Genomic DNA, 16,271 nt, shown 5'->3' with positions numbered 1-16,271 from the left:
GATTATCCAATACGACAAAACCAACCCCGGGACTCGCAATGGAAGTAACCACACGCAGTTGGGTAACTAGTAAAGTACTAGTGGCGCATTTCGAAGCTTGTTTGAAGCGTGTCCACAGTGGGTTTGAATCGTAAATTAGCCAGCTAATGATCCTTAAAAAGCCTCTGCCGTTTGCATCCCTCCCGCGGCGGCGTCAATCACGGACACTTTTTTTAAAAGTTTTTTTGGGGGGGATGGCCAGGTTGGCGGAATGGGGCGGGGAGTGATCATTTTTATGAATAAGGGCGAGGGGTCGCGGCCGGAAGGGTACCCAGGTCAAGGGTGGAGGGTCACGGCCGGATCGGCAAAAAAGGGTCACGTGCCCAGCTCTGTATATATGGCTCAGAAGCACCCCCTAGACATTTTTAGCAAAGCAACCATGGTTGTTTTACCAAGGTCTACGAAAAGTTGAAACAATATGTCACAGCCCAAGACCTGCAAAAAATGGCTCTCTTGGAGCCATATGGTAAACTAAGCATTTTTAATCTTCTTTCAAGTTTGGCCCCATTTTTGGCCTTTTGTCAGGAACATTCCAGGACTGCGCATTTTACTGTACACACATTCATGCGCACACATATATATTTTTAAATAAATGCAGGCCCTCAATCATTTTAGTGCTAATGGTAATTTTCATGTGAAAACATTTAAAATGATCAAATAAAACGCATGATTAAAAATATCATTTACCATAGCTGCACTTCAAAGACTCATGGCCGTTTGTAGTCCAACAAGTATTAATTACTATTATGACAGTAACGACAGTGCAGTGCAGTGTAGTGTCAAGAGTGTTTGCTTTGCATCCATCCATTTTCTGAAGCACTTTTCCTTACCAGGGCCGCAAGCATGCAATACTGTTGTCATTTGTTTTAGTCTGCGCATTACTGGTCATCATAATCTGGCCATGAAACTTCATTTTGTGCCGCTGTTAGCCTGAAACAGTTGCATCGAACCCTGGGGAATCTGATCTGAATGCAACAGTTCCGAACTTGATGAATTTACCTTTGGCCAGCAACAATCCACACAGGTCCCTCTATCTAAGTGTGTTTGAGTCTCTCAAACTCATCCAATTGTACTGTAATCCAATGTCAGTGAAATCCACACAATTATAGTATCCAACAGCGAAGTTAACGATAAGAGTTAAAAAGGAAAGTGAATGGCTCGTTTGTCATCACACTCCGGCGTCCAAGCGCTCCGGCAGCTGCCTGAAGCCGCTTCGCCCGAAGCGGGGCCACAACCAACATGCCAAGTGACCGCCGATGCAGCCTCGGCTGCGGCTTTCAAACTTCAATTGGAATACAATGTCACGTTCTGTGCGTGTATTAGTCTTGTTAGCGTTGCCAGACTGAAAAAAAAAAATCATAAGGGGGGTGGGCCAAATGTGAAGGCGGGACCATAGTTTGGGGACGCCTTGTCTAAACTTTTGTAAAAACATCCTTGCACACACATCATGCCCGGCAAAATAATCACTATTTTATGAGTTCATTGTGCGGTTTAAAAAACGACTTAATTGCGCCCCGAAGAATGTTTTAACTTAACAGCTCCAGTTTCACCAAGATCTACCAAAGTTTAAAGACATGTGTAAAAACCCAAGACCTTCCAAAAAAAAATCTGCGCCATTTTGAATTTCCTTTCAGATTTCGCATAACTTTAGACCTTTTATAGAGCTCACATTTTATTGAACTAGTTTTTAATCTGATGTACTTCATTTTCTAAATATTCTATTTATCAGTATCCGAACGTGCCAGAACTCCAACGTGGCCAGGGCTGCGAGGGCCCTTTATAGCTGCTCGCATCTTTATTTAACATTAGGGCAAGAGCTGCAACCGCTGCAAGGTGTTCTGAATGTGGAGATGGGATTTGGCTGCTGTTCAATGCAGGAGGGATGGGATCTTGTCAGGCGGGATGAAGGGCCATTGGCCATCCCAAAAATTATTAAGTATTTACCTTATCACTTTGAACAGAAAGCTGTTATGTAGCTGTTTAGAAAATAAATGATGTATCAAATTAATTTGAAAATATAAACAATTGCTTACCCTTGTGAGGATAAGTGGTTTTGATAGTGGATGGATGGATGAAACTATTGCTTTTACTTGATTTAATTTCACGTGTTTAATAAATAAAGTCAAATAATTTTGAAGTGGCCCTTGCATCCTTCCATTTTTCTGTATGCAGCCCAATTTTGAAAAAAAAATGAACACCTCTGGTCTATGGCAGATGACTCTGGCTGGACCAATCATGTCGAGACACTACAGAGGAAAAGCTCAGAGTGTGCAGTTAATCAAAACTGCAATCAATCATGACTAAAATGTATGAGGACACCTCCCATTATGCCAATTTAAACTTCTGAAAATGTTGCATGACATCTAAGTATCTTTCTCATGACTATGGTCTATGACAGGACTATACGTCTGTGCTGTGATAGTTGAGCGTATAACGCACGCACACCACACAGATGCATAATATACGTTACATTTTTACTTAAAGAATATCCATCCATCCATTTTCTGAATGGCAACGGTGAACTGGTTCTCGCATTCACCTTCCTGGTGAGAGATCACTACTACACCACTTTATGTGGTCCACTCAAGCAATTAAAGTGTCTGTTGTGTTTATTGCTTCATGTTTTTGATCTTGTAATACACATTTTCTTCACTTAACTGATTTTATATAGATGAAAATAAGCAAATTATTATGCCATAATTAGAATAGAATAAAATTCAACTTTATTGTCATTACAACACAAGTTAAGAGCAACAGAATGCAGTTTGCATCCATCTAGAAGTGTTTTAGCAATATAATATAGATGTATTTCAATTATACACAGTATGAGGACTATACATTATATATTATTGGTATATACGCTATAGTATAATTAGTATAGTATAGTATAAATATAATAATTTCACATGACTTCAGTGATTTGAAATTAAATTCCTAATTAGGAATACATTGATTTTTTTGACCAAATAAACTGAACTATACTAAGTAGCAGGTATATTCACTTTAGCTAAACTGCAGTGCTCGGGTAGGCTCATTTCAGGTGTATGTAGGGAAACCTTTAAACATAGCAAACACATTTAAGTTAGTCAGTCTTATGATCTTCTTTAGGCCCAGCAATCAAAAGCAATATCTATTTCATCTAAAATCTTGTAAAATAACAATGATTGCATCTTTTTCTGTTCTGATTACAAAATGTTAGAAGTGTTGGTGTCGCACAATACCATTCAAGAGGGGACCTGTGTCGTTTTGTTCATTAAAAGAGGGGACTCAGTAATCACAGTTTAAAACAAAGAATTACTGTGTTTAAAATTATATCGTACAGCTGTCATAAGGGAAGGGAATTTTTAAATTTAAAATCTGCTTGATGGGAAATGTTTTTCTCCTGCCTTCAGATAATAATAATTAAGAACGCCTTTAAAAAATATAATGCACAGAATGAATGGGACATTTTTAACCAAAGTATTTTCAAAATATTTGTCTCACAGATACATTTTTAAATAATGATCACATTTAGGTTAAATCAGTCATTTTTGAAGGAAACAAAGTGCATCAGCAGTGTGAATGGGAACATACAGCTCCAACGAGTGTGAGCATTGCTTCGTAGCATCCAACAGGGCACCTTTGTCTTTTTGTTCGGACAATGAGGGGACTGAGTACTTCCTTACAGTTGATCACAATGTTTGAAACAAAGAAATACTGTATAATGGTGAAAATCAAAGTGTTTAAAAGCACATAGTAAAACACACTTTCATAGTGATGCATAGTGACACTCACCAGAGAGAAAGATTCAGTATGTGTAAGGAGCAGGTATACTGTAATCACTTTAGTTCAACTGCAGTGAGTAGACTTATTTCAGGTGTAGGGAAACCCTTCAACATAACAAACAAATTGAAGTTAATCAGTTTTATGAGCATATTTAGGCAGAACAATCAAAATCAGTAACTATTTCATCTAGAATTTTGTAAAATGACAATGATTGAATATTTATTTTGGTCCTGATTGCAAAACATTAGAAGTGTTTTTGTGTCGCCCAATACCATTCAAGAGTGGACCTGTGTCATTTTGTTCAGGAAAAGAGGGGACTCAGTAATTACTTAGTTTACCACAAAGTTTAAAACAAACAATTACTGTGTGTAAAGGTATATAGTACAGCTGTCATCAGGGAAGGGAATTTTGAAATTTAAAATCTGCTTGATGGGAAATGTTTTTCTCCTGCCTTCAGATGATAATTATTCAGAACAGCTTTAAAAAAGATATAATGCACAGAATGAATGGGACAATTTCGAACCAAATTATTTTCAAAATATTTGTCTCACAAATATTTTATGCTAGAAGATAAATCTCACTCCCCGTTCGTGTCACTACATTTAGATTAAAGAAAGCTCGCAGTATGACACAATCGGACTCTGACATGTTTACAAACTAGATCAAATTACGAAATGTTTTGTGTGAGTTGTTTTGCACAGGTACAGGTTAGTAAACTGTGGGTACAGATTAGTAAACTGTGGGTACAGATTAATAAAGATTAATAAACTGTGGGTACAGATTGCCATAGTAGTTGTCCATTGCTGATGTCATGTTCTAAAGACCTCAATCTTGTTGATACTAAATCAATGGCACACTGTTGGTTGCAGCAAAGTAGTGCATTCCATTTAGCCTAGATCTTTTTTTAATACACGATTAATCAACATATCCATACAATCAACTTCTCAGCAATCAATGAATTGAAAGGTTATTCCCATCCATTGAAATGATGGTATTACTTGATTATAATAAAAGCATATATTGTGATGTGCCACCTAGTTGAGTCGCTATGAATTGCTGCTCTGCAAGTTATGTTACTGACTATTTACTGCTTTCTGTGGAACTCTTAGAATACAGAAAGTTAATAATCAAATTTGGATGAAAACTTTTGTGTCAAAAGTACCCCAAATGTGTAAATGTGTAAATTGTCCTTTGTGTGTAGCCCCGCAGAGAGAACATATGATGGAAAGGTCCGGGTGACTGTGGAAGTCGTCGGAAAGGGCAAGTTCAAAGGAGTTGGACGCAGCTACCGTATTGCCAAGTCAGCAGCAGCCCGACGAGCTCTGCGCAGCCTCAAAGCCAATCAACCTCAGGTCCAAAACAACTGAGCTCCTCTCAGCATTAAGCACTTACGGTGTTGATGCTTCTGGAGAAAAATCAGTATTTGCTATCCGACACACAATGATAGGTATGCACTGTATCTTACACGAAGTGATGAACATCTGAGTCAGCCAGGGAACACTGTGTGGAGATGCACCAGAAGAAGCAAGACTTTTTTTTTTTTTCGACAGATTTCACATCTGATCTTTTTCATTCTTTTGCGCAAACACAATCTTTATTTTTTTCTCTTTGCTTTTGTGTACTGTATTTACGAGTGCTTTATTAACATTGAGGAAAGTGTTAAAATGTTCAGGTTGCAATATCACTACTTTCCCCTTAATCTCATCAGTAATTAAGATGATGCATATGCCTGTTATGTTGTCAATTTGTATATAGTTCAGTAAAAGTGTAAATCAATGGACGTAGCTAGGAGAAATACAAAAATGCTTAACTCCTCAGCTTGTGCACTAATGCCAGTAAGTTTTAAAGTGTTAAAGAAATGCTAGCAGCAGACGTAGCAACCAGATTCCACTGGAGAGAAACACATACATATGAGTTGTGTTGCTGTTGGAGAATTATCTTAAATTTGTATTTGTAATCATTCTTCCACTTAGTCGTTTAGGGTCTGTATTATGAGAATTGTGTGGTCACATTGAAACCAAAACTATATAGAGATAGCAAAGTATGTATAAAAATCTCAAATGTTTTTGGACTCAGAGGCTAAGGCTCACTCGCATATTCTCCAAATAGATAGGAATGTAAACATTCCCAGTTACTGTAACTTAAACTAGTTGTAAACCGCAATTGGGTTGCATGTTCCTATCTAAAACTGTATGAAATGGAAATGAATTTCTTCTGTGAGTGTTTTAAATTTGTATATGACAGTGAGATTAAATGTTTTTGCATTACGTTGGTTATTAAGTTTAAATACATTTCTGTACTAAGAAAAGATAAAGTATTAATTCTTGTGCTCTAATGCAGTGGTCCCCAACCACCCGGGCTGCGGGCCACTTTGGACCGGGCTGTGGTGGGCTGCACAGATAAAGGGAAGGTTGGGGGGGGGGTCCATATAGTACTTCTGGTTCATTTACTATTGAGGCTAAACAATATTTATGACCAAAAAAAGACATTACATGGTGCAGTGTTTACGGAAGTAAATTATGGTACCGCATGTAAGGGCTCATTTTACCATATCATATCGCCAGCATAGCAAGGCAGGAATGCATCCTGGGATTTGGATGACATATAGGTCGGATTTGTGTGGGGATGAGCGTTCATATTGCAGACGTATCACATACATATTCGATTTATATTCACATACGAAAGAGGCACAGGTCGGATTTGAAAACATTTAAATTGTGCTGCTGGCACTGCATGAAAAAATTCAGATACGTGTTGCATATGGGCAAAAAAAATAGGAATTTAGCTGCAGTGTCAAGTAGGGCTGCCACAAACGATTATTTTGGTAGTCGACTAATCGCCAACGGTAGGCGCGATTAGTCGACTAATCGGATCCTATGTAAATTGCAGCATGTCGCACCAGCAAGCAGCTGCTCTAACCACAATTAGTTTACAGCTTGATTCTTTATGTATGTATAAATTAATGTGATGTTACAACATTCAACTTTGATTAAACTTTGCAACTTGTACCAGCAGTTCTGAGATGTTCATAATGGTGGTTCAGCTTCAATTGAAGTCAATATTGTGGCCTTAAAAGTTTGGCTCCAATTGTTTAGTGCATTTTAAATGAAACCAAAACTATACACTATGCAGAGTTGCACTAATCATATGAAACTATCCATAAATACAAAAAGAAATACTTGTAAACAAATTTCACTCTTCTTTGGCACCAAGCATTTTTTTTTTTTAAATATAGAAGGTAGTGAAATCAGGGGAAAATTAGGAAAAATCACTGTGCTAAAGAAAACTAAAATAAATACTTGTATTGGTTTTCATATAACCTTTATCCCAAACGTTTTGTTTTTCTTCACTAATATGGGTAATTTAATAGTAGTAAATTGGTCTGCACAATCAACGCAACGGGAAAAAATCTGTAACTATTAGGAGGAACATATTTTTTTACTATTTTTTGTTTGTACTATAATATAGTATATTGCAACAAACTTAATTGTGTTTCATTGTTATGTGATGCCAATGAGGGCTTGTGGCAAATATGTCATGTTTTGTTACTTTGAGTACTGGAATTTCCCAGTTCGTGGAGGCATCACTCCGTTCGCGAGAGATCTTTCTGCTTCGATGCCAAACACATACGCACACAGTTTTGGTTGTTAAAATGTGAGTTCGCTGACTAAAGCCTCCTCAATCCATTAGACGCTCCAATATGTTAGCCTAGCAAAAAGGACATTGTGTTCTTTTCAAACACACACCGTAATCAGTGTGTGTGTGCTAACTACAGCTAGCTTTCAGACACGACTGAACGTTTCATAAATGAAAACAAAGCATCAGCCACAACGTGCTTCCTTTCTCGATTATCGATAATCCCCGTCGTGCTGCCATGAAAGCGAGGTTTGCATTGTAAGTATTTGTGGGTGAAATGTGCCGTAACTTTGGGAGTCTGTTGCTAACACGGCACATGGCTAACAGCCGTGACACCCTGCCTCACCCGCAATGCTTCTGTGTACTGACCCGGATGACTGCGCATGTGCGGCCTAGACAGGCAAACAGCCAGCGGGGAAAAGTGCGAAACAAGGCTGTTTTAAGAGAAAAGCAATGCGGCAATTACATAAATATATAAATAAAAGACTCATCGACGACTTAAATTGATTGTCGACAATTTAGATCGTCGACGTCGTCGTGATTAGTCGACTAATCTTGGTCGCTTAACCCTAAATTAAATACAGTATTACTGAAGAAAAAAAGGTGCATTTCACAGACAATGCCAGGAGACCTACTTGGAATATGAATTTCTCGCAACAAAGTGATTCCCACAAACCAAGCCCACTTGGCAAAATATGCAGCAAGTGGCTCTCCAATTTAATTCAATGAAGCCTTCAAAACTGATTTGTCAACAAATTGAGCCTTGTCTACACGTAGCCGTTTGTTTTTTAACAACCGTATATCCTCCCCCCCGCTGTGTTGGAATACACAGAAAAAAAAACACATCCACGCGAAACCCTGGAAGTGCGTTTTCAAACGCATGCCAAGCCTCTAGGCGGCAGTAGTTAGCCAAATATTGTCCTTGCAAATATTGTCCATTCAGAAGGAACTTTCGTCCTTTGACGTCACTTCTACGAAACCAAAAACACGGCGCAAACGCGTTCGGGAAGACAGACAAGAGGTCAGAATTGCTTTTAAACCTTTCAAAGAGAAGCATTTGTCCTATTTGCGGACAAATAAGTAAGCTGGCTATAACCAACGCAGCGCCGCGGGAATTCATGTTGACTCACATGAAAAAGTAGCGCAAGTGACGTCAGAGCATTTTTGTCACATAGTGACGACGTAAATCTCCGGGTCTGCCTGTCCACAGACAAACGCGGATCCGGAGATATCCGCAAATCTCCACTGTGGCCGGAGTTTTGCGTTTTCAATGAAAAAACTCCGGGCACGTGTGGATGATAGGGCTAACCGCAAGCTAATATCTGCCATTTGCAAAAAACCCGGCTACGTGGAGACAAGGCCATGACGTGCCTTGAAAGTGTCATACTTTATGGCTAACCGCATTGCTAAAGCAATAAAGTCATTCAATATTGGTTTAAAAAAAAAAAAAAAAAAAGTCAATTCACGTTTATTGTTCAAGCATTGCAAATACACCACCCACCCCCACCCCCGAAGAGCATGGACTTGTATGAACCAGTCCGCGGTGGGAAAAAGGTTGGGGACCACTGGCTCAAATGGCTTCCAACAAATAGAAAATCATTCAGTTTTCATACAAAGAAAATTTGTACAATACGCTGCAGAGTGCAGACCTTTTACACACATTGTAAACTCATTTTTGAACTCATGTTTTCAATTGTTTTTAAGAAAAAAAGGCCAATTTACTGCAACATACAAGTGTTCACTTATGGTAGTACATCCCATACAAATCCTTAAAGCGAAAATCAACCCAAACAATTATTTTTTTTCAAAAAGATGTTCTATGCAGGCCCACTAGTTGAAACACGGCATTCTGATTAATATTGTTTTTGTGGGATATGAGTTAAGCAGCAAAATCCACCCATTTTTAGCCATCTCAAGGGGCGGCCATTTTGTCACTTCTGTCAACTGAAAATGACATCACAAATGCTCAGGGCTGCACTGGTGTAGCTCAGTGGTTGCTATGTCAAGAATCAATTCTAACAAATGCTCCGGGCTCAGGTAACAGGTGAGCCGCGATTGGGCGTTACCTGAGCAACTGTGATGTCATTTTCAGTGACAAAAGTGACAAAATGGCCGCTCCCATAAATGGCTAAAAACAGGTGAATTAACATTTATTCCACAACGCATTTATCAGAATGCATTGTTTCAACTAGTGGGCCTGCATAGAACATGAAAAAAATGTTTGGGTTGACTTTAAAAGCAGCTTTGACACTCTGAGGTTAAAGTCAATCATTGGAAAAAAAGAATACCAGCCCTTTCTTTTTCTTGATTTCTCTTTTTAGATCATGTGTATTATTGTCGTCTGTCTTACTGTCATTTTTGTCATTTTATTTTTTATCGGTATGCCCATTTTCACCTCAGTACCTCAGTTAATTGTATGCTTGTTCTTGGCTTTTTTTTCCCTTTTCGTTTAGTGCTATTTTTTGTATGAAGCTTGAATTTCTCATCTTTTTTGCACTGTAACTGTAACAACACTTAATTTTATTCATTTTGTTTTATGGGGTTCTGATTTATTTAGATGCCCTTTTCAGCAGTCATCAAGCTATGGAGGAATGCTATCAGAGCTGGGCATTCCGTCCCGGGGGCGGAACGATCTGTCCCTCCGTCCTGGACTGGGACGGAGGATGGGGCGGCGACAAGTTTTTAAAAAAGGGATGGACTAAGAAATGGTGGAGGTAGATTTTAGTTTTTCCCACAAATCGTCCCACATGTGTGTGACATGGTCGGAGGCGGCCAAGGTTCATGTCAACCTACTCTGCGAAATGGGTGAACGACAAAAATTGCCTTCGAACGCTTCAAACATGGCACTAGTTACCCAACTGCACGTGCTTACTTGCATTGGGAACTTCCCGGCGGCAGCGCTGTGACTGCATACGTTGGTCACATGGGGTCATTTTTGCCCATTTTCTTCAGTCTTTAAAATCATTTTTGTGTTTTGTGTACTGGCCTTTAACTGAGCGTTCACCTCTGCTCACTGTATAAGACAGCTAGCATATGCGTGGGACAAGTTCACACACATGTAGCACCACCGAAACTGCTCCTGCGCAATATGTTTTTCCACACGCAGACTGATGCTTGTACATACATTTCCACACACGGACCTATGTTCCTGTTGGCGCTCCGGAAGCGGAGCGGTACAAGCCAATTAGCAACCCGAAAGGCTGATCAATGGAAGCGCTCCCTGGACCGAGCATCTCCGCCCATCCGTTCAGAGACTGACCTCTCTCACGTCCGCCTCATTGACATACAATGACTGCTGTTAAATAAAGCAGTTACATTACAACTCTCAACTCGCTCACTTCATCTCCTTACCCACATACAACATTTGGTGGCAAGCGGAACTCAGAAGTGGGTGCCCAGTAGGTAAGCACATTTGAATAATAAATTAGCCAGCTAATGATCTTAAAAATAAACCTCTGCGCTTTAAATAAACCTCTGCCGTTAGCATCTCTCCCGCGGCGTGATGCACGGATGCTTTTTTGTTTTTTTTGGGTGGGGTGGGTGGGGGCAGACGTAAGGACGGAACCACTTGAAAAGGACGAGGACTGACGGGGTCAGAGTACGATAATTTTTATGAATAAGGACAGAGGTACCAGGACGGCAGGCTACCTAGGTCGGAGCACGGCCTAGCGAAAAAGGGTCAAGTGCCCAGCTCTGAATGTTAAGTTGTTCTGTCTTCCCTTCCACAGATGAATTTGAGCCAAGAAAGTTTGGGAGGGGCTGTATTATTTTCATGAGAGAGAGTTTTTTTATCTACCTTTCTGATTTAAAAAAGTGTAATTAGCAGAGCTGAGACCCTCCGGCCCGGCCGGATGCCCATTTTTAGGGTGGTGGGGCGGGGGGCGACAAATTTAAAAAAATGTCTGGACGAAGCATGGCGGGAAGTGGATTTTAGTCTGGCTCACTAATCGGCCCTCATGCGTTTGGAATGGTTTGCTGGTATGCTTTTATTTTGAAGGCCGTGAATGAAGGGAAGTATGGAAAATAAATAACTTGTTGAATGCGACTTCTGGCCGTCTGTTGGACCCAAATAATTATACAATACGACAAAACCAACTCCGGGGCTCGCAATGGAAGTAAGCACACGCAGTGGGGTAAGTAGTAAAGTACTAGTGGCTGTTGTATATTGCTTGTAAAGTAAAATGAGTAATCAGAGAGACGAGCAATGCGCTTCACTTCACATGTATTCTCTTCTCCTCCACATTAGGTTCCCTCTGTTCTTTGTACCTTCTCATTGCTAACAGTGCCCTCTGCAGGTTTATAAATGCAATAACACAACACAACAGTGGCGCTATTTGGAGCGTGTCCATCGCGGGTTCGAATAGTAAATTCGCCTGCTAATGATCCTTAAAAAGCTTCTGCCGTTAGCATATCTTCCGTGGCGATGTCAATCACGGAAACTTTTTTTTTGGGGGGGGGGCAGAGGGCAGAACGGGGCGGGGGATGATAGTTTTTATGAATAAGGGTGTGGGGTCGCGGCCGGAAGGGTACCCAGGTGGTGGCCGGCAAAAAAAGGTCAAGTGCCCAGCTCTGGTAATTAGTTTGTAGGATTATGAGAGTAATCAGATTGCACTCATTATCATGAGGGACAGAGTGAAAACGTTCCAGTACCAATTATTCTGTTCAGATACAATTTCCTACATGGGTTCTAAAGTTGTTTTTCTATGTCAAATGTAGTCATCCAAACCACGGGTACTTCTACTTCCTAGAAGGGTGCAGTCAGTGCTTTATTGAGTTGGTGTTAGTGGCCACCTAATTCAGTTTGTTTTGACATTGATTATTATTAGTCGATGACCTAATCAAGATTCAACACATAGATAGAGAGAGAGAGAAAGAGAGAAATGTATATACACATACAGTACACAGTGGTTACGGAAAGTATTCAGACCCCTTGAAATGTTTCACTTTCTGTGTCATTGCAGCCATTTGTCAAAATCAAAGATGGTCATAAGTATTCAGACCCTGCGCTCAGTATTGACTAGGAGTACCCTTTTGAGCCATGAGTCTTCTTGGGAATGATGTAACAAGTTTTTCACACCTGGATTTGGGGATCCTCTGCCAATCTTCCTTGCAGATCCTCTCCAGTACTGTCAGGTTGGATGTGGAACGTTAGTGGACACTGGACAGCCAATTTCAGGTCTCTCCAGAGATGCTCAATCAGGTTTAGGTCAGGGCTCTGGCTAGGCCAGTCAAGAACGGTCACAGAGTTGTTCTGAAGCCACTCCTTTATTTTAGCTGTGTGCTTTGGGTCATTGTCCTTTTTGAAAGGTGAACCTTCGGCCCAGTCTGAGACCCTAAGCACTCTGGAAGAGATTTTCCTCCTGGATAACTCTGTACTTGGCCGCATTGAAGGAAATATGTCCTTCAGTTGCAACCAATCTCCTGTCCCTGCAGCTGAAAACCACCCCCACAACATGATGCTCCCACAACCACATTTCACTGTAGGGATTGTATTGGGCAAACCCAGATGAGCAGTGTCTAGGTTTCTCAACACATACTCTCAGAATTAACACCAAAAAGTTCAATCTTTATCTCATTATACCAGTGAATCTTATTTATCATAGTCTTGGAGTCATTCGTGTGTTTTTTTAACAAACTCTGTGCGGGCGAGGCTTCCGTTGAGCCACTCTGCAATAAAGCCGGTGGAGGGCTGCAGTGATAGTTGACGTTGTGTAACTTTCTACCATCTCCTTACTGCATCTCTGGAGCTCAGCCACAGTGATCTTTGGGTTCCTCTTTACCAGTCTCACCAAGGCTCTTCTCCCACAATTGCTCAGTTTGGCTGGACGGCCAGGTGGAGGAAGAGTTGTGGTCTTCCCAAACTTCTTCCATTTCAGGATTATGGAGGCCACTGTGTTCTTAGTAACCTTGAGTGCTGCAGAAATTCTTTTGTAACCTTGGCCACATCTGTGCCTTGCCACAATATCTGTCTCTGTTCTCCTTGAGCAGTTCCTTCGACCTCATGATTCTAATTTGCTCTGACATTCACTTTGAGCTGTAAGGTCTTATACATCCACAGTGTGTGCCTTTCCTAATCAAATCAAATCAGTTTAATTAAACACAGCTGGACTCCAATAAAGGAGCAGAACCAGCTCAAGGAAGATCAGAAAAAATGGACAGCACGTGAGTGAAATATGCAGGATTTTTTGCAAAGGGTGTGAATAATTATGACCATTTGATATTTCAGTTTTTCTTTTTTAATAAACTAGCAAAGATTTCTACATTTCTGATATTTTTTTGTCAAGCTGGGGTCCTGAGTGTACATTAATGAGAAATAAAATGAACTTTTCAGATTTTGGCAAATGGCTGCAATGACACAGAAAGTGAAAAATCTCAAGGTGTCTGCTGCAGGTGGAGGAGTTCAACAGGCGAGGGCGCCATAGACTAGGTTATTGCATTAGGTACTGTAATGCTTTGATTTTATATTTTCCTAGAGGTCCCTGAAGTGCACATGACTGCGATTGGCTGATGTTACGTCTGTTCTGTTGTTTCGATGTGAAATGCTTTTGTTGATTTAGCACGTCGTGTGTTAGATTAACTGACTTTATTAACATAAAACAAGACAGGTGCATATGTAGAATGTAGTAGTAGAACAATAGAAGGTGGAGTCTGGTGGACATTAGTTGACAACCTGGAGCAGCAGTCGGCAATGAAATGAAGATAAGTATTGTTTATTTTCTCTTGGTTCTCTTCTGTTTTAATCAGCAACGTTGCTGCAGCGTTAAAAGGCACTGTTGGGAAATAATCTGCTCAGGTACACACGTATATTTACAGTTCATAATCGTTCTGTAAATGCAGTAAATATAAAAGTTTTCAACATAGATAGGTGCGGCTTATATAACGGTGCGGCTTATAGCCCGGAGAATACGGTATACACAAATATATACTGTATATATTAGGGGTGTAACGGTTCACAAAGGTCACGGTTCGGTACGTACCTCGGTATGGGGGTCACAGTTCGGTACGGGTTCTGTACAGCAATTAGTCTCAAATGCATAAGACTATTTTTTTTTTTTTTTTTTTTTTTTTAGTTTTAACAGAGAGCAAGCTACAGTTCAATTTGCTGTTGTTCATAAATAATAATGATAATAATAATGATAAAAAAGATTAAACACATACATATATACATATATATGTATATGATATGCATATATCATATATATATATATATATATATATATATATATATATATATATATATACACACACACACACACGCACACAAACCCACACACACACACACACACACAGTGGGTACGGAAAGTATTTAGGCCCCTTGAAATGTTTCACTTTTTGTGTCATTGCAGCCATTTGCCAAAATCAAAAAAGTTCATTTTATTTCTCCTTCATGTACACTCAGCACCCCATCTTGACAAAAAATATCAGAAGTGTAGAGGTTTTTGCTAATTTATTAAAAAAAGAAAAACTGAAATTCATATATATATATATATATATATATATATGTATATATGTATTTATATGTATATTACGGGTGTAATGGTTCACAAAAGTCACGGCTCGTTACGTTGCTTGGATGCAGCAGCCGTTCATTCGCGCACAGCGGAGAGGGGAGGGGCTTCGCTTGATGGTAGACTACGACAGCATTTTTCAACATCGCAATCAAATGGCCGACACACTATGCTAATGCTAACAATATTGCTGTCTTGGTAAAGTTCAAGAACTAAAAAAAAAAAGCAGCCGAGTGAACAGGACGCTGTTTGGCTGTGTGTGACGTAGTATGCGCAATCCCGATTGGCTGCCGCAAGGCGGAATGGCAAAAAAGTTGACTTGTTTAATACGCGACGAATGGCGCGAATGGACGGATTTTCGGTGCTTTGCACCGCTCCAGATGCATTATTTGCACTGCCCTGCACGCAACCCGCCCGCGCGAGCCACATTGACTCCAATTGAAACGCGCCGCCAGAAACGCTCCCACCGCAGTTGGTGTGAATGTATTATGAATGCAGCATCAGGCATTTACTTTTTTTTTTTACCCCCATCAGACGTATTCGTGCACCGAACCGTGCACCACCGAGACGGTACGGGACAAATACAAAAACCGTTACATCGCTAATATTAAAAAACGTTTGAAGCCCTGCTCCTCCACTACAGTGTACGGGCGCATGGATGTTGCTAAGTATATGCTGCCAATTGCTTCAGTAATTTATTTGGCTCTGTCTGCTTTCACGTCTCCAGACTGGTTAAAAGTAGCGGGGATAAGTTGAGTTCTGCGGGTCTCTTTTTTCTACCACCGGTAACTGTATCGGGGTGATGCCGTCTTTCGAGAGCTATGACCTCTGAAGGCTGAGGCCTTTTATAGGTCTTCATCCTTCTGGAAGCTTTGAGATGAGGTCATGGATAATTCCACTGTAAAACATGTGATTCTTCTGACATTACTTCATCATTCACCCTTGTCCGAATTACCTTTACTCCACATTTGAAAATCCCTGGCTCACCTTTAGTGATTTCCAGCCTGTGTTCAACAGAGCATATCAGTGTGTAGGTGTGTGTCCATAAATCATATGTCCTGTTTAGTGGCCTACAGTCAACATCACCCCATCACCTTCCTGTAGATGTGCAATGAATCATTGCTTTTATAAAATTCCACCCTTCAGACTTGTCATAATATGCAGGCCACTGGGTGGCACTATGCCCTAATAGATTACCAAAATTGGCATTCCGGGCCACTAGATGTCACTGCGACATGTTAATCTATGTCCGGTATGTTTTAGGAGGGAACAGAGAACAAACAGTTCAGTTCGGAGCATCCAGCCATTGTGTCGTGCCCACTC

General features: G+C 40.3%; 1 protein-coding gene across 4 annotated transcripts in view; it reads left to right on the top strand.

Moving 5' to 3' along the window:
- dicer1 (dicer 1, ribonuclease type III) overlaps positions 1–6,071 on the top strand; it is a 278,919-nt gene extending 272,848 nt beyond the window's left edge. For all 4 annotated transcript variants that reach the window (XM_086050634.1, XM_086050635.1, XM_086050636.1 and 1 more), the window contains one exon: positions 5,006–6,071. In XM_086050634.1, the coding sequence (XP_085906760.1) occupies positions 5,006–5,171 (166 nt within the window). In that variant the 3' untranslated portion in view covers positions 5,172–6,071. The remainder of the gene's footprint in view (positions 1–5,005) is intronic.
- The last annotated feature ends 10,200 nt before the right edge of the window (positions 6,072–16,271 follow it).

The sequence above is a fragment of the Filicampus tigris genome, chromosome 13 (genome assembly GCF_054856515.1).
Source record: "Filicampus tigris isolate MCC_2025a chromosome 13, RoL_Ftig_1.0, whole genome shotgun sequence".
Classification (NCBI taxonomy): domain Eukaryota; kingdom Metazoa; phylum Chordata; class Actinopteri; order Syngnathiformes; family Syngnathidae; genus Filicampus; species Filicampus tigris.
The sequence above is the reverse complement of the archived record's forward strand: the minus strand, read 5'-3'. Positions and strand labels throughout refer to the sequence as shown.